This window comes from Vulpes vulpes, chromosome 7 (assembly GCF_048418805.1).
Source record: "Vulpes vulpes isolate BD-2025 chromosome 7, VulVul3, whole genome shotgun sequence".
NCBI classification, from domain to species: Eukaryota; Metazoa; Chordata; class Mammalia; order Carnivora; family Canidae; genus Vulpes; species Vulpes vulpes.
In genome coordinates this window covers 18,029,092-18,056,577 of record NC_132786.1, presented here as the reverse complement: position 1 = coordinate 18,056,577, position 27,486 = coordinate 18,029,092, and the positions used below count along the sequence as shown (strand labels likewise).

Genomic DNA, 27,486 nt, shown 5'->3' with positions numbered 1-27,486 from the left:
TCTCTGTGTGCATATCTCTGTATATGTGTGTGCATGCCTGTGTATATGCATGTGCATGTATATATGCCTTATGTATGAATGTCTGTGTCTGTATGTGCATGTATTTCATGGTGTATGCATGGCTGTGTGTGCACATATCTGGGTATGTATGTGTGTGCTCGTGTGTGCATGTGCCTATAAGTATGCATAGGTGTATGTACATGGTTGTGCATGTGTGTGCATGTATGTATGCACGTCTCTGTGTGCATGTACATCCGCGTGTGCATCTGTGCATATGCATATCTCAATTGGCAGGATTTCCTTCTCGTGTAAGGGTGAATCATACTCCACTCTACATCTACCCCACATTTTCTCTACCCTTCCACATCTTGTCTGTTGTGCACAGTGCTGCAGTGGATGTGAGAGAGAAGGTAACTCTTTGAGATCCTGATTTCATCTGTTATGGACAGATACTTGGAAGTGGGACTACTGGATCCTATGATAGCTACAGTTTTAATTTCTAGAGAAATTCTGTACCATTGGTAGCTGCACTGTTTTACACTCCAAGCAAGAGTGCACGAGGGTTCTGAGTTCTCCATGTATTTAAATAAGAAAAATAAACATATTCTGACATAATATGAAATGTATAAAATACGGGGCATCACCATAAGCTAGACTATTACATATATATATATATATATAATGTAATGTTATAATATATATATTACATATACTATTACTAATAAGTATACATGTACTATTACATATATATATTACATAGTAGAAAATTCAAAACTATGTAGTATTTTATTTCAGTACTAAAACAATAGAACAATATCAAGTAAAATATATAATTCTAAATTTATGAACATATGTGGACAGAGTAACACGTAAATGATACTTTTTTCCTGTTAATACAGTGGTATAATGGATATATTTTTAATTTAATTTTTTAAGGCTAACCAATTACTTCAATTAAAAAAATCAACTAAAAATCAACAAACACTTTTTTTTTTATGATAGTCACAGAGAGAGAGAGAGAGAGAGAGAGAGAGAGAGAGAGAGAGGCAGAGACATAGGCAGAGGGAGAAGCAGGCTCCATGCACTGGGAGCCCGACGTGGGATTCGATCCCGGGTCTCCAGGATCGCGCCCTGGGCCAAAGGCAGGCGCTAAACCGCTGCGCCACCCAGGGATCCCAACAAACACTTAATAAAAATAAATTGTGCATTATGATAGATGTCCTGGCTCAGATAAGGGTTCAAGTAATGCCACATTTGGATGACTTTATTCTTGGAATAAAGATGCTGAATTCTCCTCCGCGGCTTTCAGAGGAGTATGGACTCCTAACTAGCCCTCAGATAATGAGAAAAGATGGTTTTCTTGGCAACAATGGAGTAATAATAATTCAACGAACTTGTATTGATCTTTATGTACAATAATTTGCAATACAAACATATTTTTTAAAAGGTAAGAAAAGCCTTCTGAGACTAAAACCATAACCGTGTTCACAACAAGAAATTCTATGCCCATATCACAGCTATTTCCCACACAGGGCGCTGTGGAGTGTGGGTCTCCCACCCTGACCTCTGGTGGGAGGGGCAGCAGGTGGAAGGGCCGTGGGGAGGGGAGCTGAGCCTATTGGTGTCGTGGAATCTTGCTCTGCCTTCTGTCCGCTGGTGGGAAATGGTGGAAGCTCTTACTAGAAAAACCTGGAGAGAGGTGTAGGGCTTTGGAAGACCCCCTTCATGCCAGGGAAACCGAGTTAGCACGGGCCCCAGCTCTAGAGGTCTGGGTCAGGAAGCATGCAACAGGGGCGAGGGGGCAGGACTCAGAACAAGGCACAATGAACACAGCTGTGCGGACCTGTCTTTTAATCCTAAGTGCCTAATTAGTTAGAAGTGTTGCCTTAGAGCAAAGAGGTCCTGGGTTCAAATCCAGTCTCAGCTACTGGTTCTCTCTCTCTCTGTCTTGTTTAAAGATTTTATTTATTTATTCCTGACACAGAGAGAGAGGCAGAGACAGGCAGAGGAGCAGCAGGCTCCATGCAGGTAGCGTGACGAGGGACTTGATCCCAGGACCCCAGGATCACGCCCTGAGCCAATGGCAGATGCTCAACCACTGAGCCAGCCAGGCGCCTCTGCTTCTATATCTTTTAAAAGCTGCTAATCTTTTCCTCGTTTCTAACATGAGGGCCATGATAGCTTCCACAGCATGGCTGTGGAGATTAAACCAAATGGCGAATGTTAAATGTTAAGCAATGCTTGGGACACATGCCGTTACATTAATCTGTTCCCTGGGATTTAAGCACAGGAGGTTGTCTTTTCATAGGTGGCACAGTAAAATTATTTACATGGACAGGCATGTGTAAGGCTCCTGAAAAGCACAAAGTCGAGCTAATTTCCTCTTTCTTGGAGTAGCTGATGCTAAACCTAGGCTAAATGTGCACAAAAATACTTGAGTCAACAAAAGATGACAAAAACAGGAAAGCAGACGGTGTGCGGAGAACTAAATAGAGATCATGACTAGGAATCACTTTCCGTGAAAAGAAGAATTTCTGATTTCCAGTTTCAGAAATTTTCAGGGTTTCTCCCAGGCCAGCATGTGTCATTATCGTCATTTTAACTTAAAATATACTGAATACCTGCTTTCATTAACCCCCCTCTCCCATGCCTTACAAGGACCTCAGAGTAAGACAGGCTGCTCAGTGCGATGCTCTGCAGTCATAAATACACATTTCTGTTCTTGGCTTGTGCCCGTCTGGGCTTCTCAGGTAGGGGCTTCCGACCGCCTGTGCTGTGCACACCTGATGCTCAGCGCTCGGCAGAGAGCCCGCCCAAACCCCGTATCCTTCCAGCCACCCAAACACCAGCTTCCCAGATACCCTGGGACAGCTTGGTTGTGTTCTTTGGTGAGAAAATTCACGTTTCCACGAGTGTGTGGCCTCCCTTACTAACAGTGATACTACGGTACCATTTACCCAATGATCCACAAAGCGGGTTCTGTGGGACTAGAGGTGTATCCTTGATTAACCTTCACAATCGGTTTGGGGGCCACCGTGTTCAGTTTCCTCTGTGTTCTGTACGTGTTCTCTGTTCTCTAGTTCACATCTCCTGCGCCTTCGGTTGTTTTACCTTATTACGAAACGCACACACAAAACTATACGGAATATATAGCTTGTGTGATATATAAGCCGCGTATAAAAGCCTTATAGAACACATAAATCATATGCTCCGGTTTAAATACTGATGAAACAGACGCCAGTACGTCACCTGGTGAGCAGAACCCTGAACCAGTGTTGCTCTGCCCTCGTGAGGGCCTCTCTGTACCCCTTACCGGTCCCACGCCTTTCTTTTCCTCCCACCCAAAAAGTAGCAGCTATCAGTCTGTTTCTCCTTTATGGAAAAACGAATTTCCAAATAATTGTTTTTTAGTTTGGCCTCATTTTCTGAGCTTCTCAGCCATTGCATCACCAGTGGATGGAGGGGGCCGCTTCCCTATTCCCCACCAGAGAGATGAGCAAACAGGGTCACTTGGGAGAGGAGCAGGAAAGGCCAGAGAGGGTGCCCTTAAGAGCTACACCCCCTACCTCACCCTTGCCCGCCCAGGATGATGGGGAGCCCAGCAAGTCAGCACAGCAGTGGAGCCACTGGCCCCGGGACTGTCTGGACCCCAAATGTCCAGCTCCCGGGGCTCCCGGGGCATGCGTCGATGGTGACACCTGCTAGACTGATTGAAATCGCTCATTGGCTTTAAGGAGCCCCACTGGGATCGGAGCTTCACTCTACTGCTTTCCTTAGATCCCAGCACCTAGTGAAGGCCTACATACAGAGCGGGCACTGTGAACGTGCTTGTTAATTAAGCACAGGATTAATTAATTAAGCAAGGGATTAATTAATAATACACAGTTTATATTTGTGTTTATTTTGTGTCCTAATCCCCTTCGTCTTCATCCAACTACATCCCATCAACATCAACACATGGGCTTCCCGGAGTCATCAGCCCCAAGGCAGCTCAAGGCTGTTCCACGGTGGTGTATCTGTCTAGACACCGGCTCCTGAACGGCTCAAAGCTCCTCCTTGACTTTGTCTCCTGGAGTGTAGCCTAGCATGAAGCACGAGTCAGACAACCAGTAAATGGCAAACGAGGGAGTTCAGGAAATAGTGATGTGGCTTGATTATGATGTGAGAAAGGGTAAACGACCCGGACACACAAACCAGAAGAGGTGGGAGGTGCCTGGGCAGATGGGGTCCAAAGCCAAGGCCTCACTGCAACAGCCTGGGGCCCCGGCATCTGCTGAAAGCTGGTTAGATGTGCAGACCCCCGGGTCTGTTCCAAACCTGCTGAATAGGGGCCTCTGGCAGGGACTGGGCACTCGCGGAGTCCGATGCTCTGTCAAGTTCAAGAGTCACTGACAAGCAGCTCTGCAGGCGGCGCTCACTGTGCCACTGCTGGCAGGAGTAGAATCCAGTGAAATCCAGTAAACGCCAGTCGATATGGGATGATTCTGCTGTCTCCAGGATCCTGACGTCTCATAGAGCAGAAAGCCAGAGTCTGAAATAAAGAAGACCATGTGTTCTGGGAGTCTGAGAGGAGGTAGCACGGCTCAAGTGGTCAGGGAGGGCACGGACGAAACTTGGTTCTGGCGGGTATTTAGGACCTGTGTATTCATCACATGTTGAAATGAGGACAGGACACTAACCAGGGACCAGCCTTTGGGATTAGGAGGTATCCCCGAGGAATCTGGACCGTATTTTAATACAAGGTGGGTGCTTTATTGTAATTTTAGAGGACTATGACCTGATTAAATGTAGATCATATTCAATTGGTAGGAACCCATAACTAGAGCTAGTAGAGCCTTTCTCCAGAATATCAACGTGGGGAGGCATGAGGGCAGGGGGTGTGGGGGCCATCTCTCACATACGGGGCTGGGTCTACATGACCCAAACAGCCTGATTCTGGCACATCGCCACAACCAACAGAAATCAGCCAGCTTGACATCTGGTGCCATGATTGTTCCACAAGGAGATGTGAAAACGTGCAACAGTAACGGGCAGAATGACAGTCCAGGATCCTAGGAAAGTTGTTCCCTGTGAGGGTCACACCTTTTGGAAGCAGCATCAGGCCAGTAATCTGTACCCCGTGCCATCCCAGCAAATGGTGAGCTTCTCACTCTGCCCTCCTGAGATGTGGGGTGAGCCCCCTAGAAAGGGTCATCAGAGACCATAGCTGAGGCTGTGCCCCCACTTCCCCAAGGACGGAGGGTGTCTGAGCACCCCTTTCTGGGCCCCCCACCCTCTGCTCTCCCCGTGGTGGATGGCATGTGTTGCTCGACGCCTGATTCCCCTGTGACCCCCCCCCCCCAGTTCCCATGGCTCCCCATCCTTGCCCCTCGATTTAGGGCAAACACATATTTATTTGATCACGAGAAAAGGAAGATGGTATCAGAGATTTAGTACCTGCTGGTAAATGTGCTAATCCTACCCCACCCCCCATGGCTGGTGGTCTCCATCCAGTCACCTGTCGAAGGCAGACCACCCTCTCTGCCCCCTCGTAGTGCAGAAGGTGTTTCCTGTGATGACTTCTGTTCTGTGAATTCTAAAAAAAAAAAAAAAAAAAAAAAAATTACATAAATTCCACATATGGGTGAAATAAACTCAAAAGAGAATAAAGACCTAAATATGAGGAGCCCTGAAACCAAAAAGATTCCTGGAAGAGAGCACAGGCAATAATTTCTCTGACATTGGCCATAGCAATATTTTCCTAGATATGTCTCCTGAGGCAAGGAAAACAAAAACAAAAATAAACTAATAGGACTTCATCAAAATAAAAAACTTCTGCACAGCAAAGGAAATAGTCAACAAAGCTAAAGGGCAATGCACTGTAGGAGACGATATTTGCAAATGATATAACTGATAAAGGGTTAGTATCCAGAATCTATAAAGAACTTATACAATACCCTCAAACCAAATAATCCAGTTTAAAAATAATCAGAAGGCATGAACAGATATTTCTCCAGAGAAGATATCAGACGGCCAACAGACACTTGAAAAGATGCTCAACGTCACCTGTCATCAGGGAAATGCAAATCAAAGCCACAATGACATATCACCTCACACCTGTCAGGATGGCTAAAATGACAACAGGAAAGAACAGGTGTTGGTGAGGATGAGGAGAATGTGGACCCCAGGTGCACTGTTGGTGGGGTCCAAACACTGGGGCAGCCACTGTGGAAAACAGTATGGAGGGTACTCAAACATTTTAAAATAGAATTACCCGATGATCCAGTAATTGCACTACTAGGTATTTAGCCCCCAAATACAATAATGCTTAATTTGAAAAGCTATATGCTCCCCGCCATTTACTGCAGCATTATGTACAATAGCCAAATTATGGAAAGAGCTCAGATGTCCTTTGACAGATGAATGGATAAAGAGGATGTGGGTCCATGTCCGGAATGGAATATTACTCAGCCATCAGAAAGAATGAGATCCTGCCATTTGCAGCCATGTGGGTGGAGCTAAAGAGGATGATGCTAAGTGAAATAAGTCGCTCAGAGAGGAGATTTAAGAATACTTGGGATCCCTGGATGGCGCAGTGGTTTGGCGCCTGCCTTTGGCCCAGGGCGCGATCCTGGAGACCCGGGATCGAATCCCACGTCGGGCTCCCGGTGCATGGAGCCTGCTTCTCCCTCTGCCTGTGTCTCTGCCTGTTTCTCTCTCTCTGTATGACTATCATAAATAAATAAAAATTAAAAAAAAAAAAAAAGAATACTTGAGAATGAAGAAAAAAGGTAGGGGGAGGCTTCTACATTGGTAATTGGCAATGAGTGAGCCTGAGCAGACAGGGAGATAGACTAACACTGTTGAAATCGGCCCCCTACAGGGATCATGGCTGACAAATGTAGCCACTGTGAGGTCTGCCCTCAAAATTATAATGGTTACTTTAATTTAATTTCATTTTTTTAAATTTTTATTTATTTATTTATGATAGTCATACAGAGAGAAAGAGAGAGAGGCAGAGACACAGGCAGAGGGAGAAGCAGGCTCCATGCACCGGGAGCCTGATGTGGGATTCGATCCCGGGTCTCCAGGATCGCACCCTGGGCCAAAGGCAGGCGCCAAACTGCTGCGCCACCCAGGGATCCCTTTAATTTCATTTTTAAGTGATGTACAAGCTATTTGCACATTTTTGTGCAACTACACAATTTTGAATTAGTAAAAGCCCCTGGAGCACAGACTAAGGTCATGTCCTCACTTGGAGGTAACTAGAGATTGCTGGGACAGCCAGAAGGAGCTGGGTCACTGAGCTCCAATTCAGCCCTGGCCCGTGGGGCTGGAGGACACAGGAGGATGTAAACAACTGTTCTGGCTGGGACCCTAGGAAACAATGTGGTGGGCTCAGGACATCCCACAGACAAGAGGTGTCACCTAGCCCCTGGAAAAAGGGCGAACCCAGCAGACAGGGGGTTTGGGAAAAATTTTTTTTGTCTCTTTTTCCATAGTAACATTTCCAAACAGTTTTCAATTGTTTTGATTTATTAGTCAGTATGAATTTCAGCTTCAATATATTTCAGTTAGGTACAAATTATATCATGAAAACGTAACCCTGGTTTGAGTTTTTTTTTTAAAAAAATAAATTTATTTTTATTGGTGTTCAATTTGCTAACATACAGAATAACACCCAGTGCTCATCCCGTCAAGTGCCCCCCCAGTGCCCGTCACCATTCACCCCCACCCCCCGCCCTCCTCCCCTTCCACCACCCCTAGTTCGTTTCCCAGAGTTAGGAGTCTTCGTGTTCTGTCTCCCTTTCTGATATTTCCTACCCGTTTTAGTTTGAGTTTTTAAGATAAATACAGACTCTAATTTTTACCAAAAGAAATAAGCTAAAAACAAAACAAAGTAGACCGGCAAGAAGGCAAGTAATCATGGCCAAAGTGCTTCACTTCAGTAGGAATAGATCCTGGGACTCCATCTGGCTAGACTGAAACAGCAGCGTTTTGCATGAAAAGCAGCACTGCAATACTGAGCAGCCTGCCCTACAAATCTCCCCAGTCAGAAAGTTTATATAGCTTTCAACATTGCTTTTCCATTGTCCGATCTCATAGCCTAAACCTGAAAACTCCTTAATTTGACATTAGCAGAGATAATTGAGAAAATAGCATCTTGATGACCGTTTCCAATGTTATTTAATTGTTTTCAGTTACGTATGTGGAATCAGGATGAACTCCTTATTGGGGAGAAGATAATGAGCATGTCATTCAATATTATAAATTATTAGCAGAGCCTTCCTACAGTTACCTCAAGACACTTCCCGGAATTTGTATTCCTCATTTGTAAAATCATAGAACGTGTCCTATTGTCTCTGGAGGTTTTTTCCAACACAACAAGGACAAGAATAAGGAACACTGCCCTAGTTCAGCTCTGGGATCTAGGGTCACAACATAGAAGGAGAAAATAAAACAGTATATAACTGTCTTGGCTCTGTGCAAGAAGGTTTAACTATTCAGCCACCAACAATGCTTCTGGAGGGTGACGTTCCTGCAACTTAGCAGGATTTCTCTGGAAATGGACCCACTACATAAGCAGTTCCAATCTATTTTGTATTTTGGATATATGTCAAACGAAAAAAAAAAACAAAGGCTTGATGCTTTTATTTTGTTTTAGGTTTTGTTTTTTTTTGTTTTGTTTTACTTTCTGTCCCTATAAACAATGATTTTGGGAATACAGCCTGGTCAGGACAAAGATCCAAATAGTTTTCTTAAAATAGTTTAAAGGTTGTTATATGGAAGAGAGCTAGACTGGAGTTGTGTAGCCCCAGAACCTACTAGAAGGTCTTATCGGATTTCATGAGATGACGGTATAAATAAGTAGTGCCCCGCAGTAGAGATATCAGCACTGGAGGTGATGATTTTCAGGATACTGGAATTCTGGCAAAGACTGGAGAATCAGAAGCTAAAACTTCCCAGGACAATTGATGGCAATGGCACCAGATGCTGCCTCTGACGATCGAGTCTTTATTCTGAAATGTCCAATTACCAATGGTTCCACATTGCCTCAACAAATATTCCTGAGTTCTTCCGGAATCCTACCAGCTTCCAAGAAAGATTCTAAGCATTAGTGGCACCCACATGAAGAAAAGAAGAGCCACATTCTTGAGGGGCTCCCCAGGAAAGACGGAGAGGAAGCCACATTAATAAATAATTGGACCACATTGCTTCAGGGTCTGGAATATTTTCACAGCCTTCTCCGACCCTCTGTACCAATGGCAAAAACATTCTGTGGCTCCCTTGGTCTTCTGAGCTTATCTTCTTGTGTTGCTCATCCTCTACATCTAAATTTTCAGCTTAGTTGGGTGCCTGTCTATCAGACAGCATGTTCTTTGCACACTGAACCTCTGTGTTGCCTCTAAATCAAGAACAGCTCCAAAGACAATAAGAAACACTCACCAAGGAGTTTCCACTGATTGACTGAGAGCACTGAATGCCTTCCAAGGCATTCAAAATGAGGGTATACAGAGGAGACACCATCTGGGGTAGGTCTTTGAAGGACTTGCAGTTTCACCCGTGAGGAATGAATCTCCAAGTAGAAGCAGAGGTGAAGGGAAGCTGTGTGCACCTGAGACCTACAAACGTATGATCCCCACATCTGAGCCAGGGCTCAGGACAGCAGGTGGCAAGAGGCAGAATGACGAGGGAGGTCAGGGTCATCTGTGAAACGCAGAATGTCATGCTAGGTCATTACAACTTCAGGATCTAGCTAGTGTCTACATATTGGGATCAAGTGGTAGTAGTTTAATTAAAATTTTTGTAGAGATGATTATAGATTCACAGCAGTTTTAAGAAATAATACAGAAAGATCCTTTATATTACACTTTTGCCAGTTGCCCCCAGTGGTATACTTTTTAATTCTGGTCTACTGCTCTAGCAGGACTCCCCCATCTTACACTCCACACTTGGCCACACCTGGATTTGCCACATCTATCCTATAACCCCCCTGGTCTCTCTACTTGAACACTGTCTCCTCTGTGCCTCCTTCCCTCCCCCCCATTGTTCCCCACCACGCTGTCTGAGGTATTACGGGGAGACAACAAGCCTTAATACTGAGTATGGTGACTCTCCCACTTATATCTCTCTTGTCAGGATTGCCTGTGGCTTTCAATATAAAATAGATTGCTTATCTCCATCTACAAAAGTTCTGATTGGGATATTTATAGAAATAGCATTGTCTATAGACCATTTGCGGGAGGAATTTACGTCTTCACTATGTTGAGTCTTCTAGTCAATAAGTATGTTCTTTAGATGGTCTTTGATTGCTTTCATCATGATGTTGCAGTTTTCAGCATAAAAGTCAGCATGTTTTATTATATTTGCATCTAAGTATTCCTCGCTTTTTGTGTAATTATAAATATGGTTATATTCTTTTATATCTCAGCACCCATGTGTTCATTGCATAGAAATGCAATGGGTTTTCTTATGTTTATCTGGTATCCTGCAACTTTGCTAAATTCACTCACTAGTTCTACAAGTATTTTTTTTTTAGAGTTTTTGTGACTTTCTATTTAGACAATTGTGCCATCTGCAAATAAAGATATGTTTTTATCACCTTATTGTGGTGATAAAATACTATCCTGATACCAGTACTATATTGAGGAAAGGCGATGAGAGTAGACATTGTTGTTTTGTTTCCAGTCTTAGAGAGAAGCCTTCTGTCTTTGATATTAAGTGTGATATTTGCTGTAGCATTTTGTAAAGCACACTTTATCAAGTTGTGGTAATCCCTGCCCCCAGAACTTACTTGCTGACAGTTTTCACCATGGATGGATTTTAGATTTTGTCAAATGCTCTTTCTGTATCAACTGATGGGATCATGCGATTTTTGCTTCTTTCATTGATCTGTAGGATTACAGTACCTGTTTCTAGTGTTGAATTAGCCTTACAGGCTTGGAATAATTCCACTTGGTCGTGTGTAATTCTTTTTATATATTATTGCATTTGATTTGCTACTATTTTGATTTTTTATCTATGTTTATGAGAAACTTTGGTCTGCAGTTTTATATTTCTGTAATGTCTTTATCTTGTGTTTGGATTAGGATAATGCTGATCTTTTAGGATGAGACAGCGTTTTGTCTACTTTTACTTTCTGGAAGCAACTGTGTAGAACGCATATGATTTCTTCCTTGTATCTTTGGGAGGATTCACAAGTGAAATCATTTCACCTTAGTGCTTTTTAAAACTGTATTAATTATTGACTTAATTTTAATAGATGTAGGCATATTTAATTTCTCTGTTCCTCCTTGTGTGAGTCTTGAGAGCTGGGTCTTCAATTAAACTTAAATATGATGTCCATCAGAGTGTGCCTTCATTATGTCTACATGATCTCTCATGATAGTCCTCTTTCATTCCTGATTTCTATAATCTGTGTCTTTTCTCTTTCTCCTTTGTCAACTGTGCTAGAGATGTGTCCATTTTATTAATATTATTTTTTTAAATTTTTATTTATTTATGATAGTCACAGAGAGAGAGAGAGAGAGAGAGAGGCAGAGACACAGGCGGAGTGAGAAGCAGGCTCCATGCACCGGGAGCCTGATATGGGATTCGATCCCGGGTCTCCAGGATCGCGCCCTGGGCCAAAGGCAGGCACCAAACCGCTGCGCCACCCAGGGATCCCCATTTTATTAATATTATTGAAGAATCAGCTCTTTGCTTCATTGATGATTCTCTATCATGTTTCTGTTTTAAAATTTACTAATCTCTGCTCTTATTTTTATTATTTCCTTTCTTCTGCTTGCTTTTCGTTTATTTTGTTCTTCTTTTCCTGCTTCCTCGAGGTAAGAACTTCAGTTATTAATTTGAGACTTTCCTCATTTCTTATGTAAACATTCAATGCTATAAATTTATCTGTCTAAAGAAGATGTGGTATATGTATACAATGGAATATTCCTCAGCCATTAGAAACAAGAAATACCCACCATTTGCTTCGACGTGGATGGAACAGGAGGGTATTATGCTGAGTGAAATAAGTCAATTGGAGGAGGACAAACACTATATGGTCTCATTCGTTTGAGGAATATAAAAAAAAAATAGTGAAAGGGAATAGTGAAAGGGGAAAGGAGAAAAAATAAGTGGGGGATATCAGAAAGGGAGACAGAACATGAGAGACTCCTAACTCTGGGAAACGAACTAGAGGTGGTGGAAGGGGAGGTGGGAGGTGGGAGATGGGAGTGACTGGGTGACGGGCCCTGAGGTGGGCACTTGATGGGATGAGCACTGGGTATTATTCTGTATATTGGCAAATTGAACACCAATAAAAAATAAATTTATAAAAAAAAGAAAAAATAAATCTATCTGTCAATACTGCCCTGCATATTCCACAAATTATGATATGTGTAGCTTCATTTCCATTCAACTCCTTGTATTTTTGTTTGTTTGTTTTGTTTGTTTAAGAAAGAGAGAACTAGTGAGAGGGGCAGAGAGAGAGAGGGAGGAGAATCCCAAGCAGTCTCCCCATTGAGCATGGAGCCCAATGTGAGGCTTGATCTCACAACCCTGAGATCATGACCTGAGCTGAAATCAGGAGTCAGACACCTAACTGACTGAGCCACCCAGGTGCCCGTCAACTGGATGTATTTTTAATTATTTTTCATATTTTATGAATCATGGGTTCTTTAAAAGTATGATGTTTATTTTCCACATGTTTAGGGGTTTTCTTGTGTTTTTATTTTTGTTTTTGCTTTGCTATTGATTTCTAGTTTGGTCAAAAAACACATTATGTAGGATTTCAGCTATTTAAATTGTGTTGAGATTTGTTTAACAGTTCAAGATATGGTCTATCTTGGTAATCCCTGGAGTAGAGGGAGATGTCTGCCCTGCTTTGTTGTGTGGAGCACTCTGTAGGTCAGTCAGGTGCTGTTGGTTGGTTATGTGTTCGACTCCCCTACCTTCTTGCTGGTAGCTCTGTTGATTGCTGAGAGGAAGATGTTCGATTCCCCAGCTGTGGATTGGTCTATTTCTACTGTTACTTCTGACAGCCTTGTTCCCTGTGTGAGGCTTTGGTGGTTGGTGCGAATGTGTACGCACCTGGCATCGACATAGGTGATGTCTGCTTTGTCTCCGTCACTTTCTTCTCCAACAGCTCTACACATAGTCACCCTGCTTTTTTCGGATTAATGCTTGCGAGGTCCATGTTCTAAGTTGCATTACTTTCCAACGATCTCTGTTGCTGAATTAGATGTGAATTTAAGGCTCCTGTAGGTGAGTTGTTTTTGTTGTTCTTGTTTCTGTATGGTTTTTTTTTTAATTTTTTTTTTATTTATTTATGATAGTCACAGAGAGATAGAGAGAGAGGCAGAGACACAGGCAGAGAGAGAAGCAGGCTCCAAGCACCGGGAGCCCGACGTGGGATTCGATCCCAGGTCTCCAGGATCGCGCCCTGGGCCAAAGGCAGGCGCCAAACCGCTGTGCCACCCAGGGATCTTGTATGGTTTAATCTACTCTGCCCTTTAGCTGGTGTATTTAGACCAATTGCATTTCACTTAAGTTTTGATATGATAGTGCTCAGGTCTCGCATTTTATTACCTATTTTCTCTCATTATCATTCCTCACTTTCTCTTTCCTTGGTCTCCTGTAAGTCACTTAATATTTGTAGGAATCGACCTTGATTTATTTATAATTTTTGAGTGTATCGCTCCACAGGGTGGTCACAGTGGTTGCTCTGGGAATTGTAAGATATGCATATAGCTTGTTATATTCTATTGATAATCAGAATTTTACCACTTCAAAGAAAGTGGAGACAACTCACTTCTATTTAGCTCCCTTTGCCTTCCCCATTCAACATATCATCATCATGGGTATCAGATCGTGCTTAGATCATCCTGTGGTTGAGGGAGCATGAGCGCCTGAGGACAGTCTGCCCAACTCGCCTGCATTGCATGCTCTCCACTGTGCCCTGCTGCTTGCTGACGCTCCCCGTGCCTTCCAGGCCCATGTCCTCCCTGTGGAAGAATGTCCTTTAGCCATCTTGGAGGCCAGGGCTGCTGATTCCTTTAGTTCCTTCCACCTGAGATTGCTCCCTTCCCTTTCATTCCTGAAGAATGGTTACTGGACATAGAATCACAGTTGATACTCCTTTCCCTTCAACACTTAACAGAGGATATTGTGCCACTTTCCTCCTCCCCTCAACATTTTCCATGAAAAATCTGATACCCTTTGAATCACTGTTCCCTGTAGGTCACATGCGGCAGCATCCTCTTTGGTTGCTTTCAAGCTTTTAGGATTTTAATTATGAAGTGCTTTGGTGTACATTTCTTTAGATTCTTCCAATTTGGGGTTTACTCAGCTTCCAGCTTTTAGAAGTGTGTTTCCTTTGCAAAATTTGGGAGGTGTTCAGCCTCAGGAAACTCAAGACTCAAGAGTCTCCTGGGCCTGCTCCACTTCCTGTCCTTCTGGCACCAATGATGGGGCTCGTCTGTGATTTCCCTCTGCCCCTGAGGTTCTGTTTAGATTCTAGTCTGCTGTTCAGACTGCTTCGATCCTAACAAAGTGCCCTAAGTTCACCAATTCTGCCCCTCTTGTCTTCACCTTGGAACCAGCAAGGGAGGCTTTTATTTTATTTCAGTAATTGCTTGTTTAATTCCTATAATTTCATTTGACTCTTTTTACCTATTTTATTTCCTTGCTAAATTCTTTATTTTACTTTGTGTATTTGTTTGAAGAGTCTCTCTGATAAATTGTCAGGCATTTTTGAGAGCTGCTTAAAAACCTCTATCAGAGCACCTGGTGGCTCAGTCTTGTTAAGCACCTGCCTTCAGCCCAGGTCATGATCCCACCATCCTGGCATCAAGTTCTGCTTTGGGCTCCCTGCTCAGTGGGAACTCTGCTTCTCTCTCTCTCTCTCTCTCTCTCTCTCTCTCTCTCTGTCTCTCTCTCTGTCTCTCCCTCTTTGTCTCTCCTGAATAAACAAATAAAATCTTTAAAACCTCTGTAAGATAATTCTAACACCTGATTGGTGTTGGTGATGACATTGCTAACACTCACAATCTCAGAATCTTACTGAGGGTCATGGAGGATAATTTTTAGTACTGAAAAATAGCACTTGAGGTTAGTCTATAGAAGCCTATTGCACATTTAAGAGATATGAAGAAATTGGAAGAGTATATATATTTTTAAAGTTATCTTCTTAAGTTCCCAAAGTCATAAAGAGATCATAACCTGATGGGTAAAATGAACAATTTACAGGGAAATTTGTGTGCCTACCGCAGTAGTATCTAGAAACTGTTTTATAATCACCATTCTGAAGGAAACGGAAGAATGGACAACAGGCAGGAGTTAGCAGGTGGAAGTAGAGTGTAGAGTGGCCATTTGATCTTGAAAGAATGTCCTGGTGGGTCACCAAATATAGAGGAGTCACCCCTGCGTATATGAGGGAGAAGATCCCTAGGGTTGAACAGCCTGCGTGGGAGGACATGGAAATAGGCAGAAAGGCAAGAGGAAAGCAAGAAATATGAAAATTGTGTGGAACCCACAGCACTTCTTGGGGTGGTCATGCCTTTTCCTCTGAAGAAAGGGCAGCAAAAATGGTTTAACATGTCAAGCGGAGCCTGCCATCAGGATGGGGAAGTGTAAGCAGTGCGCATGGAGCCCCAGCCCCTGTGTGTGGAGACCCAGCCCCATGTCCCATGGGACACCCAGCCCTGTGTCCCGCAAGAGAGCCCGCATTATGTCCCCCGGGAGAGCAGCCAGTGCGTGGGGAGATCCAGCCCAGTGTCCTGTAGGAGCTGCAGGACAAGAAGGGAGCAGAATGGACCCAAAGCCGACCACAAAGGGGGTCGCGCCCTGCAGCATCCTCAGGGACCCAGAGGACAGGGCCTGAGAGTGCCCCTCTCCTGCACCATGTCTGCACCTGCTGGCTGCCTGCGCCTGGCACATGTGGCACTAGCCCTCGGTTTCCCTGCCTGACATTTCCTCAGCAACAGAAGCAATCAATCATCTACAGAAAGACCAACATGAACAAGTAGGCAACACGTGCCCAGTGTGCCCAAACACCAAACAAGAATACACATTTTCAAGGCACTCTGCTAATTTTTTCTGAGGCCCATAACTGCTGCCCCCGTGGCATGATTTATGCTGGACAAGGACAATAAACCAGAGCAGAGGCATTTTGCAGAAGAGCTGTGGTCACTTCACACGATGCCGTGTAAGGTCCGAGACACCTTCAGGGCAGGTTCACACTAAAGCAGCAGCTCCTCCTGTGCACATGTTCTAGAGCTCATCCACTGTGTGCAGTGCAAGCACACAGCTCATCCCCACTGCATCTCCGCCCGGCTCAGACCCCAGACCTGCACTTCCAGAGACCTTCTGGCACCACCCTCTGTATGGCCCACCTGTAGCTGCAATCTGAAACATATTCTCTAAATTCATTTCTCCTGTGTTTTCTTAGATGTTTTTAATGACTCCTGGGCATCCTTTATCACAGGCCAGAGTATTTACTTGTTTTCTGTAGTCAGCTTGCCTAGGATTCATCTTTCCTGTGCAAGCCGGCAGATACAAGGCCAAGCCCCCACTCACCTCCTTATCTGACCCTCACACACCAAGCCAGTACCCCCTACCCTAAATCCAGACAACTAGAGGTTGCCCCTATGGCCCAAAGCCCACTGGAATTATTCAAACTAGCCAGTACCAAATTGTTTACTCTTGCCCGACTTGCTTTTCCTAGGAAACCCAAGTAAAGACTCTAGTCTACGCTCTAGTCTTTGTCCCTCTGGCTCCTAACCAACCCTAGTGCTTCTCTATGTCCAGAGCACCCACATGGCTTGGCATCAGGCTCTCTGTGCCATCATAGAGGCACCTCCTCAAATTCAAATCCCACAGGTAGAAGTGAGACTCAGCCCCTGGGTCCTCTTAGCATAAGGTTCAGGATGTGGCATGTCTGAATTTGGAAATGTAATACAGCCTGGCCAGCCATGCCTGTATGGACTGGCTTGATCCTAACCCACCAGCCTCTCTAAGAGGCCGTAATAATCCCTTGCCCAGAAGGGGAGGTGATGGGAGTGGACACATCGTTGAACTATGAAGAGACCCCGCTGTCAGACAGAGAACATCCGTCACCTCGGCCCAGGAGGTCACAGGAGACATCTGTCTTGTTTACCACTGTGTCCAGGCACCATTTCTGCCACAAGATTGAGGGCAAGGGTCACATAGTTACACAGATAAGAGGGTGAGCAGTGAAGCCACCCAGACTCTTCCCATCCACAGGCTGTTGGAGAGGGTGGGAACCTATTTCACATTCCATGTATTGCCAACTGTGTGATCTAACAGCTTAGTGACAGTTCTGTGGTAGAATTAACTGGCTTTACTTCCCAGCTCATAAAACCAACAGTGACATAGGACCAGGTTAGAACAGCCTCAGGGCACGGAGTCTCCATGGGGCTTCTTCCTCCAGGGCCATACCCAATACTGCCACCACGTGCTCCTGTGTCCCAAACCCTCCTCCCTCCCTGCAGACCCCGTGGGGAGAGAGACACCGTCCTGGCACGTGAGCTCCTTGTCAAGTACGCACTGCACACACAACATGGAACTAGTCCATGTTTCTGTGTGTGCTGTCTGATTACATGTGTGCATATGTGTGGGATGTGTGTGCATGTGTTTGAGTGTAATGTATGATTCTAAGCATGTGCAGAGTGATACATATGCATGTGCATATGTGTGAGTGCATGTGTATGGATGTTTATGTGGTGTGTGCACATGTGTGTAAGTGTTGTGTATATGTACATGCCGAGTGTGCATGCATGATGCCTACGTGTGCACATGTGTGTAGTGTGTGCACATGTGCACAAGAGTGTGCACTTGTGATGTGTACATGTGTGTAGCATGTGTGTGTATAGGAGTGTGCATCTGTGCTGTGTGCATATGCACGCGCATGAGTGTGCCTATGTGTTCAGGAATGTGCATGTTTGTGTGCACAAGTATGTGTGCGGTGATACATGCCTTCTCTGTGGCTCTCAGGAGAGCCGAGTGCTCTGTAACCTGTTGGACGTGACGGAGCTGGTCCCTGGGTAGCCAGTCCAAGCACCTGCGCAATCACAGCTCTTCTCAACTCCACCCTGACTCCTCAGAAAGGCCCCCCTAAACATGGGATTTCTCAGGAGGTTCTCCCTTTAGACAAAGGTTCAAGAAGCCTGCGTGACCACTCTGTGGCCAGTGTGGGAACCTCTACTCTACTCGAGGACCAACTGCAACAGGGGTTTCTAGACCTGCCTCCCACTGGAGACGCGGGGGTCTGAGAAGTCTCTGATCTGTACCAGGCTTTGTTTTGAACTCTCCGGGTTGGGTTAAGGTCAAGGCGATTTAGTGGTGCCTCCATGGCTTCCTGGAATCCCACCGTCCCCAAGCACATATCATTTTGAAGGAATAGTTCCCAAAAACTTATGAACAACATCGTTAACCCACAGACCTCGTGACCAAGTAAACAGTTGCAGGAAGGTTTCACTTAAACCAGCAAACCACACCCTCTTTATCTTTTTCTTGTAAATACTGCTTGATCTGCCTTGATTCCTGAAGCAGAGGTAACTGTTATGGAGACCGTTGATTCGGATAAAGGGTATTTGTGCAGAATTTTGTATGGTTTCCATGGAAAAAGTGAATAGGACTGTACAGGATTATTGTGGTTTTAAGGATAAAATGTCGAATCTGCCCTCGTGAATCCATGTGAGACTCGGCCTGCGTGACATGGGCATTACAGAAGGCTTTATTTTTTCACACCCGGTACTGGAACTGGAGACCTGGATAGTCCCCAAGGAACTGGTGCATTCAGATTTTCCACATTGATGTTATATGATGCCTGAATGAGAGTACAGCCTGCCAGGATTTCAGAGGTAGAAGGAAAAGCAGAGTCTCCTACTCATGCCACGTTCTCGGCACTGGACCCCAGAGGCCTGGCCTTCCCAGGGGGCCCTACCACACCTGAGTCTCCCCTGCAACTTCATCTCCCTAGAGACCCCTGCCTGTGCCACGTCCGCAAAGAGGGTCTTTCTACTTGCATCCCTTTGGAATCATTTTGGTCTCAGAAAGCTTCCCTCGGTCTCCCAGACGTCTGCTTCAACGTCCACTTCAAATAAGAACAGCTCTGACCTCACTACCTGGAGCGGCCACCCCACCCCAGATCTGGCTCTCTCCAGCTGTTAGAACCTGCTTTTCTGTATCTTTCCTAGAGCCTTTACCCCCTCTGAAAAAAACTGTGTTTTCTGTCCTCTCTTTTTTTGTTGTTGTATCTCTTCACACGAGTAGCTCCTTGTGCCTTGTAGGCATTCATGGATTGTCTCCTGAATGACTCCATGAGCGTCCCATCTTCTGGACCCTGAGAGTCACAGTTCTTCTGGTCCAGACTGCAACTTTCCTGTAACTCCAACGCATGCTAAAATTTTAAGAGTGGCAAATGGGCTCCTGGATAATGGGAATTAACCATGAGAGGGAATCTTATATCTTTGAAGGCAGTGATGACTCTGTTTCCCCTCCTTGACCACTAAATGTGTCTGTCTCGCAGAAAGAATTGTATGGGGCAGACAGCGCAGGGCAGGGCAAAGCCAGCAGAGTCGTCATTTGGGAAAACTACTCTAAAACTGACACTTCGGGATCCCTGGGTGGCGCAGCGGTTTGGCGCCTGCCTTTGGCCCAGGGCGCGATCCTGGAGACCCGGGATCGAATCCCACGTCGGGCTCCCGGTGCATGGAGCCTGCTTCTCCCTCTGCCTGCTTCTGTCTCTGCCTCTCTTTCTCTGTGACTATCATAAAAAAAAATTATTTAAAAAAAATTAAAAAAAATAAAACCGACGCTTCATGACCTTCCCAAATGGAAATCAGTGTTTTTAACAGACTTTTACCACATTAAGTTATGGTACTGTGGCTCATGGCAGCACCTTTGTGACCTAAGGAAGGCATCAAGGTAGGACTCACTGCTCTCCGCCAACTGCTAAGAAAGAGCCCCTCTCCAGTTGGGTTACAGGAAGGTTTCCTCTAGATCGTATACCTGTCTTCAAACCAAGAATACATCACATGATCTTCAAAATCTCTGCTACGCCTACAGAGCCTGGAAAGTGATCTTCCGAAAATGCAAGTCCTGTCTCAGCTCTTCCTGCCACCTCCAGGCCAAACATGTGCAGACAGGCAGACGTGGGGCATGTAGGTGTGGACGCTGAAACACGCAGACGTGCAAACCGAAACACGACATTCACAAAGCGATGCTTGCAAGCTTACTCTTTGCGCAGCCCTTTGACATCTTCCCTTCCACTGTGTTGTATTCCCTTGCAGCCTCTTTTATTTTGAGTCTTGTCCTGGCCCACTAACCTCTCCTCTTGACTCCGCGAGGGTTAACAAGAGCAACCGAAAAATACCGATCCACAGAGGCATGCCTGGACTTCTTAACACAACAGCCTGTGCTCTTTTACAAGATTCAGGAAAGCTCTCTTTCCTCTACATACACTTCCTTGCCCCTTGGGCCTCAGGATGCAGCTGGGCACATGGAATGGCATGGAGGCCCCTGGCTCTGGGGCCTCCACACAGGGTTGAAGGACCTCTGTGTGTGTCCCCCGGGGGCTACTTCCATGACCGTGAACGACGTTAGACACCACAGCCAGGGACCCAGAACTTCTCACCTTGTAACATTGGTGTCTGACACGATACCTGACACACAGAGCGAGCGACCCAGGGACAGAAGTTAGCGTTATTATTGTGAAGATCAACTGTCAGAATATGGGGCAAGAAATTCTGGGAGTGACCCTGTGATCCACTGTGATTTCATCCCTCAGACTTGCACCAGCCTGAGTCAGGGTATTGCTGGTAATGGTGTGGAACAAGCCACTTCATGATGCTTAGCCCAGCAAAATCCTCTCCCAGAGCTGTCCTTCTGTGTACTCGTGGCAGTTCTGTCTTCTCACATGAGAAGCCTTAAGGTCTCAGCATGTCACTACAGGGCCCTACAAAATCAGGGACTCTTCTCACATACTCAAGGCCCTAGAAGGAACCCACATTTCCCAAAGGGCCCATGCTCGTTCCTCTGCACACACAGAGGGATCTACCTCAAATTTCATCCACCACCCTTTCATTGTCATAGCCAACTCCTGCTTATCCTTTGAGATCCAGAACAGATATCATTTCCTTTTGACCCAGGGCTCCTGAGTGAGTGAGCTCACCCTAGCATGGTTGGGAAGATACCCAGCTGTCTCACTGTGACCGTGTCACGATGATGATGATGATAGGCACAAATATGGAGTGCATGGCAGTGGGAGGGAGGGAGCTGCTCTCCACAGAGATGGCAAGGATCCAGCTGAAATGGACACCTGCAGGAGGGACAGGAGACAGGAATGCAGAGGGGACCCATTGCATCCTACAGCCCGCAGGCACAGAGGCACATATTCCCTTTGGGGAGGATGGGGGAGGACACATGGCCCACTCAGCAAAGCCAAGCCTGAAGGAGCACCAGTGCCTGCTAGAGCCTGGATTTTACCCTTATCATGACAGTGATGGTTGTGAGCTGTGTGGAATGGTTTTTACTTATGGGAACAACCTGGCCGGGTTTACCATATGGAAGGATTCCATTGTAAGGGAAAACACAACGATCTTTTTACCTTACTTCTTCCTGTGCTGGTCCTATCCCCTTCATTTCTGAACTGAATATGAGAGAAATTGTGGTCACAGGTTGGCCATGTGGCCATTCCTACTGGAAATGTTAATAACTTCCTGATAATTTCTTCAATCAGATGAGCGATGTGAACCCCTGGAAGACACTTTGCAGTGTGCCTCTGTGATACACTTTCAGCGTGAGGGCTGGAACCAAGAACTCCACGTGGCATCCTCTCCATAAGAACATGACTGGTGGGGACCACTGGCATCTTCAGCAGCACAACGTCATTATTCGATAAAACTCCTATTGCAGGGATCCCTGGGTGGCGCAGCGGTTTAGCGCCTGCCTTTGGCCCAGGGTGCGATCCTGGAGACCCGGGATCGAATCCCACGTCGGGCTCCCGGTGTATGGAGCCTGCTTCTCCCTCTGCCTATGTCTCTGCCTCTCTCTCTCTCTCTCTCTCTCTCTCTCTCTCTCTCCCTGTGACTATCATAAATGAATAAAAAAATTAAAAAAAAAAAAACTCCTTCTGCAGAAGATTCACGTGTGAATAACTTGATTGTCCACTCCAGGAGCTTCCAGAAGGATCTCTCTTCAATACAAGCATTGGCTGAGAGTTTCTATCCAAGACTCTTAGACCCTTTCTGCTGTGCCCGCCTCTCCTCAACCATTATCCTGTGGTCATTGACCAAATCTGAACGAACCCGAACATGAAAGACCCATCTCAGCCCAGACCACAGAATCTCAATAAACATCCTGACTTCACTTTTCCCCTCTGAGGTGTCTTCAAGACTCAGTTGAGGAGGGACGCCTGGGTGGTTCGGTGGTTGAACGTCTGCCTTTGGCTCTGGGCGTGGTCCTGGTCCTGGGATCGAGTCCCACATCGGGCTCCCCGCAGGGAGCCTGCTTCTCCCTCTGCCTGTGTCTTTACCTCTCTCTGTGTGTCTCTCAAAATAAATAAATAAGCTCTTTAAAGAAAATTACTCAGTTGAGGTGAGTTTCCCTTTCCATGATAAAAAATAAATAAACTGGGCTTTGTCTCACCCACGGCTGTGGTGGCGCTGTTTTGGAGAGCGGGCGGCACTCAGCAGGTGCAAACCTGGCAGGCTGCTTGTCCCTGGGTGGGGAGATGGGGGGAGCGGAGGGGAGGCTGTGGCTAGCAACATCTGAGTCACTGCAGGGCCTGGCCCTGTCTGAGGCCCTGGGGATAATGAGGAGTGAGGGACCTTGGTGCCATCGAGGAGCACAGAGCCTTGGTTGGGAGAAAGCTGTGTGAGCCACACTTGCGATGTCATGGAAGCCACCAGGACAGAAGACAGTGCCCTCTGCAGTGGAGGAGGTAACAGAAGGCGCACAGAGTGCTACCAGCCTCATTTTAGCCAAAGACGGGACAGGGGAGGAAGGATGCAGAGTGAAGGCAGGACCTGGGCCATGCCACCAGTTATGGAAGCAGCCCAGGTGTCCACGGACTGATGAATGGATAAAGAAGATGTGGTCTATACATACAGTGGAATATTCCTCAGTCATAAAAAAAAGTGAAGTCCTGCCGTTTGCAATGACATGGATGCATCTAGAGGGTATTATGCTAAGTGAAACAAGTCAGAGAAAGACAAATACCATACAATTTTGCTCATGTGTGGAATTTAAGAAACAAAACAAACAAGGAAAAATAAGACAAACAAAAAATAATGCATTTCCTTTATGCCTAAGTCTCTTCATCTGAGAAATGGGTATTATTTTAATTTCAATTGCATGCTATGTGGGAAGATTTAATGCAACAAGGCAGTACAAGAATGGAAAGGACAGCGTGTGGATGAGGCACAGGTCATACAAAGAGTTACTTTAAGAGACTTATCTGGCATTTGACGTTCTTTCAATGTAAAGTACCACATCACTGAGATTATTCACTTTTCCTCTCATCAAGGGTGGTCTCAGAGGCTGTCCCATGGAGATGAGGCCTGTCCAGTGGAAGAGGAAATCAGAGGGTCCCCAGTGAGCCACAGACTGACCAGAACAGGCAGGCATGGGAGGGCTGACTAGATGTCAGGGGCCAGGAAAGTGCAGGAGTGGTGGGTGTGGAGGTGTTCACAGGCACAGACAGGCCCCTGCTGCAGCCCCTGCCCACTGCTCCACGCCTTCCAAATGCTCCAAGTGTATTTGGAAAGCATGTGGGGGCCAGGCAGTGGGTCACCGTAGGGCCATGGAAGGAAGGGGATGGATTCACACTGCAGATGAGATGGGCAACCAAGATCAGCAGGGACATCTGAGTGGACGGAGAGAACCTGGGAGATGGACAGAGGAGGCAGCCTGAGAAGGGCATGCGAGGTGGAGCTGGGCATGGTGGCGCTGGCCCCGCGGGGCCTTCCCGTGTCCACCCCAGGAGGACTCACGCAGGGAGCATGGGGGTCCCGGAGGATGACACGAAGCTCCCCTCTCTCTGTCCTGCCCTCTTGGGCTAGTCAGGGTGGCTCTTGGCAGGAAGATAAAGGGGAATTACAGAAACCTCTCCTCTGTCCACGCTCTGTCCCCTCCTCTGTGGGAGGCATTGCTTTACATCTGGATGCTGGTCTCTTCCATAGGAGAACGTGGAGTCATTCACATCGGGTTCTCATCCTGGCTCCAATAAATGCTATTTTTGAGTTAGTAGACCTCAGTTTTATCACCAATAAAAAGGAATTATGATACCGAGATCTTTCTTGGTTATTGGGAAGGATTAATTAACTCCATGTGTGGAACACAGAACTCAGACTGTGGCTCTTGTAGTGTTTCACAAATGACAGACCTTATTCCCTTTGTAGCTAAAGCCACAAGGAAGCACAGTGTCTAACAGTGAGTGGAGCCCAACAGACATCTCTCAGAGACAAGAAGACACAGATAAAAAAAACTGAGCAAAGAAGTAGATCTGTGTGGTCTTCACACAGAGACTCAGCCTAAGGATGAGACTGTCAGATGCAGATAGAGTCATGAGTAGGATAAAATGTCGAGAACCTACTCTCACAGGGCTTGTGCGATGCCAGCGGACAAGACAGCAGATGTGAGCCTGCCCGGCTCCCCAAGGTGCACCGCCAGGTCCCGGGCTGATGCGCCAGGAGCCTGCTGGTGGTTGGTGAAGTCCAGATGGAGATGCTGACAGTCTGGTTCCTGGTAAGTGCTCCCCCGACCCAACACCGTCCTCCTCGGTGGGGAGAGTGAGAGAGGAAGGGAAAGCTTGCTGGTGATGCTTCCTATGGGGACACCAGGCCTAGTGGATGGGGTCCCACTGTATGACTCACTTAGACGTCATCATCTCCTAAAGGCCCCTCTCCACAATCTCGCTGGGGAGTTGGGAGGTGATTTGGGGCACAGCCACAAAGCCGTACAAAACACTCCAGTAAAACACCTCTGTCAATGCCACCTCATTCCCCCCAAAGCAAAATTCTCAGAAGTGTCTGGTCTACACTGGGCCATGGGAGGCAAATAGCTGAAAAGAAAGAAGACATCAAGCTTGAGAAGTCTATCTAGTTAAACAACTTGCCAGTACACATTTTTACAAAAGGATTCAAAACTCCCATCACGAGACTCCAGGAAACTGGCGTCCAGGTCTCCCCTCGGGGTTGCACTGACCCTGCCTCCCTCCCAGCATGAATATTTGCAGCCCACAAACCCTGTGGGCCAAGGCTGACCCGCCCTTGCATGGAATTTCTTATTTTCAGAACATCTATTGTTTTTGATGTAATCATCAAAGGCTATTGGAAAAAATATTATTTCATAGCTTAGGGAAGAAGAAAGGACATGTGGAATGAACTTGGAGTGTGAGAGATAGTGAGCTCGTAGACAACACGCAGGAAGATGAGATGAAGCTCACGGGCGCAGTTTCCGACGTCAGAGGTGGAGGACGGGTGGCCGGGGCCTCAGGCACCTCTGTTTCTGAGTCGTGCTAACACAGCCCGGGGTGCTCCTACGCAAATGTGAGGTGCTGTTCATTGGAAACTCCCCTCTGACCTGCTGTCCTGTGTGCTTGTTTGCACACCTGGCCCAAGGCACTCACTTCCCTGCACGGTCGTGTGGGGTCGGTGACGGCAGGGACAAGCTGTGAGCGCTGGGCCTGGCACTGGGCACCTGCCCCAAAGGTGACTCTTCATTTCTATTTTAATGTCAGTAAGAATGAGGATCACATGTTAGGTCTCCGGATGTTCCCACTGTTAAAACACAAAGTGAGGGGCATCTGGGGGGGCTCAGTCCGTGAAACCTTGGCCTTCGACTCAGGTCATAATCACAGGGTCCTGGGATCAAGCCCCATGTCGGGCTCTCCAGTCAGCGAGGGGTCTGCTTCTCACTCTGACCCCCCCACCCCTGCTCATGCTCTCTCTCCCTTTCAAATAAATAAATAATATCTTTTTTTTAAAAAAAAGTAAAATCAGGAATAATTTTATTAAGAAAACTTACCAAACAGCACTTAAGCATTAATAAATAAAAATACATATTACAAATAAGGAATACAGACTGTATATATTTGCCCTGCCCTACCAACACAACTGCGTTGTTCGCCAGTCCCCAAAGCGTCCTCCCCCCCAGGCCTTGTCATGAAAATCCACATGTGTGGACTCACAGGTCATGTGTCCCTTACCCAAGGACTCGGGGAGCTGGACAGCAGACACGTGGCGGCCTGGTGTGCTCCACACCCACGGTTAGTCGGTCTGTGCTCATGTGGCTTTCCCTGAGGAAGCCCTAATTTCATGACCCTGTTTTCATGGAATACAACTTGAACAGCTCACAAGCACTTAATTTAGGACAGTTAGCCTCAGTGACAACCTCCTTGTCCCGGGCTGCCGGGGTGCCGGGAAGGCAGCAGTCCGGCCCCGGGGCTGTTTCAGTCAGTGACCTCAGGCCAGGCAGACATCTGGGATCCGATGGTTGGCAGCCATCTGAGGGCCACCCTCTGGAAGCTCCGATTACCCCGGAGAGCATCTGGGATACACACACAGCGAAGGGATAGAAAGAAACAGAAACAGCACGACGGTGCCCAGCCCACGGCGGAGCTGAGTGTCCGTCCCCACAGGACGCACATCGGCTTTGCAGGTGCTCAGCGAGATCCAGTTCTTGACATGCAGACATCTCGCGCTCCCAGCCTGTGAATCTCACGGAAAACACCAAACCAAGGGCACAGCACCTGTCCAGGTGGGGTGGAGCTGAGCCTGAGAGCCAGTCCTCCTGACTCCCCGCCCCACCTGTCCCAAGACCCTCTGCCAGGGAAGCCCTTACTCTGCAGGAGGTCTAAGCCCCCAGGGCTACATCGGCCGAGTCTTCTGGGCTCAGCGCTCAACCAGGGGGTGTTTGAAGTGGCTTCTTTTCACCCATAATGAAACATTTCACTTCCTCAAAGTTGCAAGGTGTCATGGTGACTTCAGCATGCAGGGGACACACTCATACCCCTTGCCTTTTCCTTCATTTTCAGAAGTTAAACTTGACTCTGTATGGATTTTTTATTTATTTTTTGTATAAAACTTCATGCTTAAGATATTTCTTCCACCACCCCCTCAGCACCCCCCGTCCCGTGCCCAGTAACTGGCCACAACTTAGAAGCTAACTTCAAATTCATCCCTATCCAGTTTGGGTTCTTTTCCATTCAATTAATTACTCAAGTCCCCAAACTCACTCCTCTGGAGCTGAGTCTGTGGGGTGTGGGGAGGCTGGAGCAGCCGCTGAGCGGGCATTTCTGTGACTGCTCTTCAAAGCCCTCATGTTCACATTTTGCACAGTGTGGGCACAGCGGGACGCTTGGCCTTTACGTGGTCGCCACCTGCAGAGGCGGAGAGCAGGGAGCCAGGATGGAAAGGGATCAAGCCTTAGGAACTGGGCCCAAAAGGCAAAGCTGGGAGACCCATCAAGACGGCACGGTCTCTCCCCAGGACGCAG

General features: G+C 46.5%; 1 protein-coding gene across 1 annotated transcript in view; it reads right to left on the bottom strand.

Annotated features, from left to right (window-relative positions):
* Positions 1-26,685, bottom strand: part of LOC140599530 (uncharacterized) — a 263,170-nt gene extending 236,485 nt beyond the window's left edge. The window contains exons 1-2 of the mRNA XM_072762686.1: positions 26,637-26,685; positions 21,196-21,307 (exon numbers count right to left, since the gene is read on the bottom strand). Of these exons, the coding sequence (XP_072618787.1) occupies positions 21,196-21,307; positions 26,637-26,685 (161 nt within the window). The remainder of the gene's footprint in view (positions 1-21,195; positions 21,308-26,636) is intronic.
* Between the last annotated feature and the right edge of the window lie 801 nt (positions 26,686-27,486).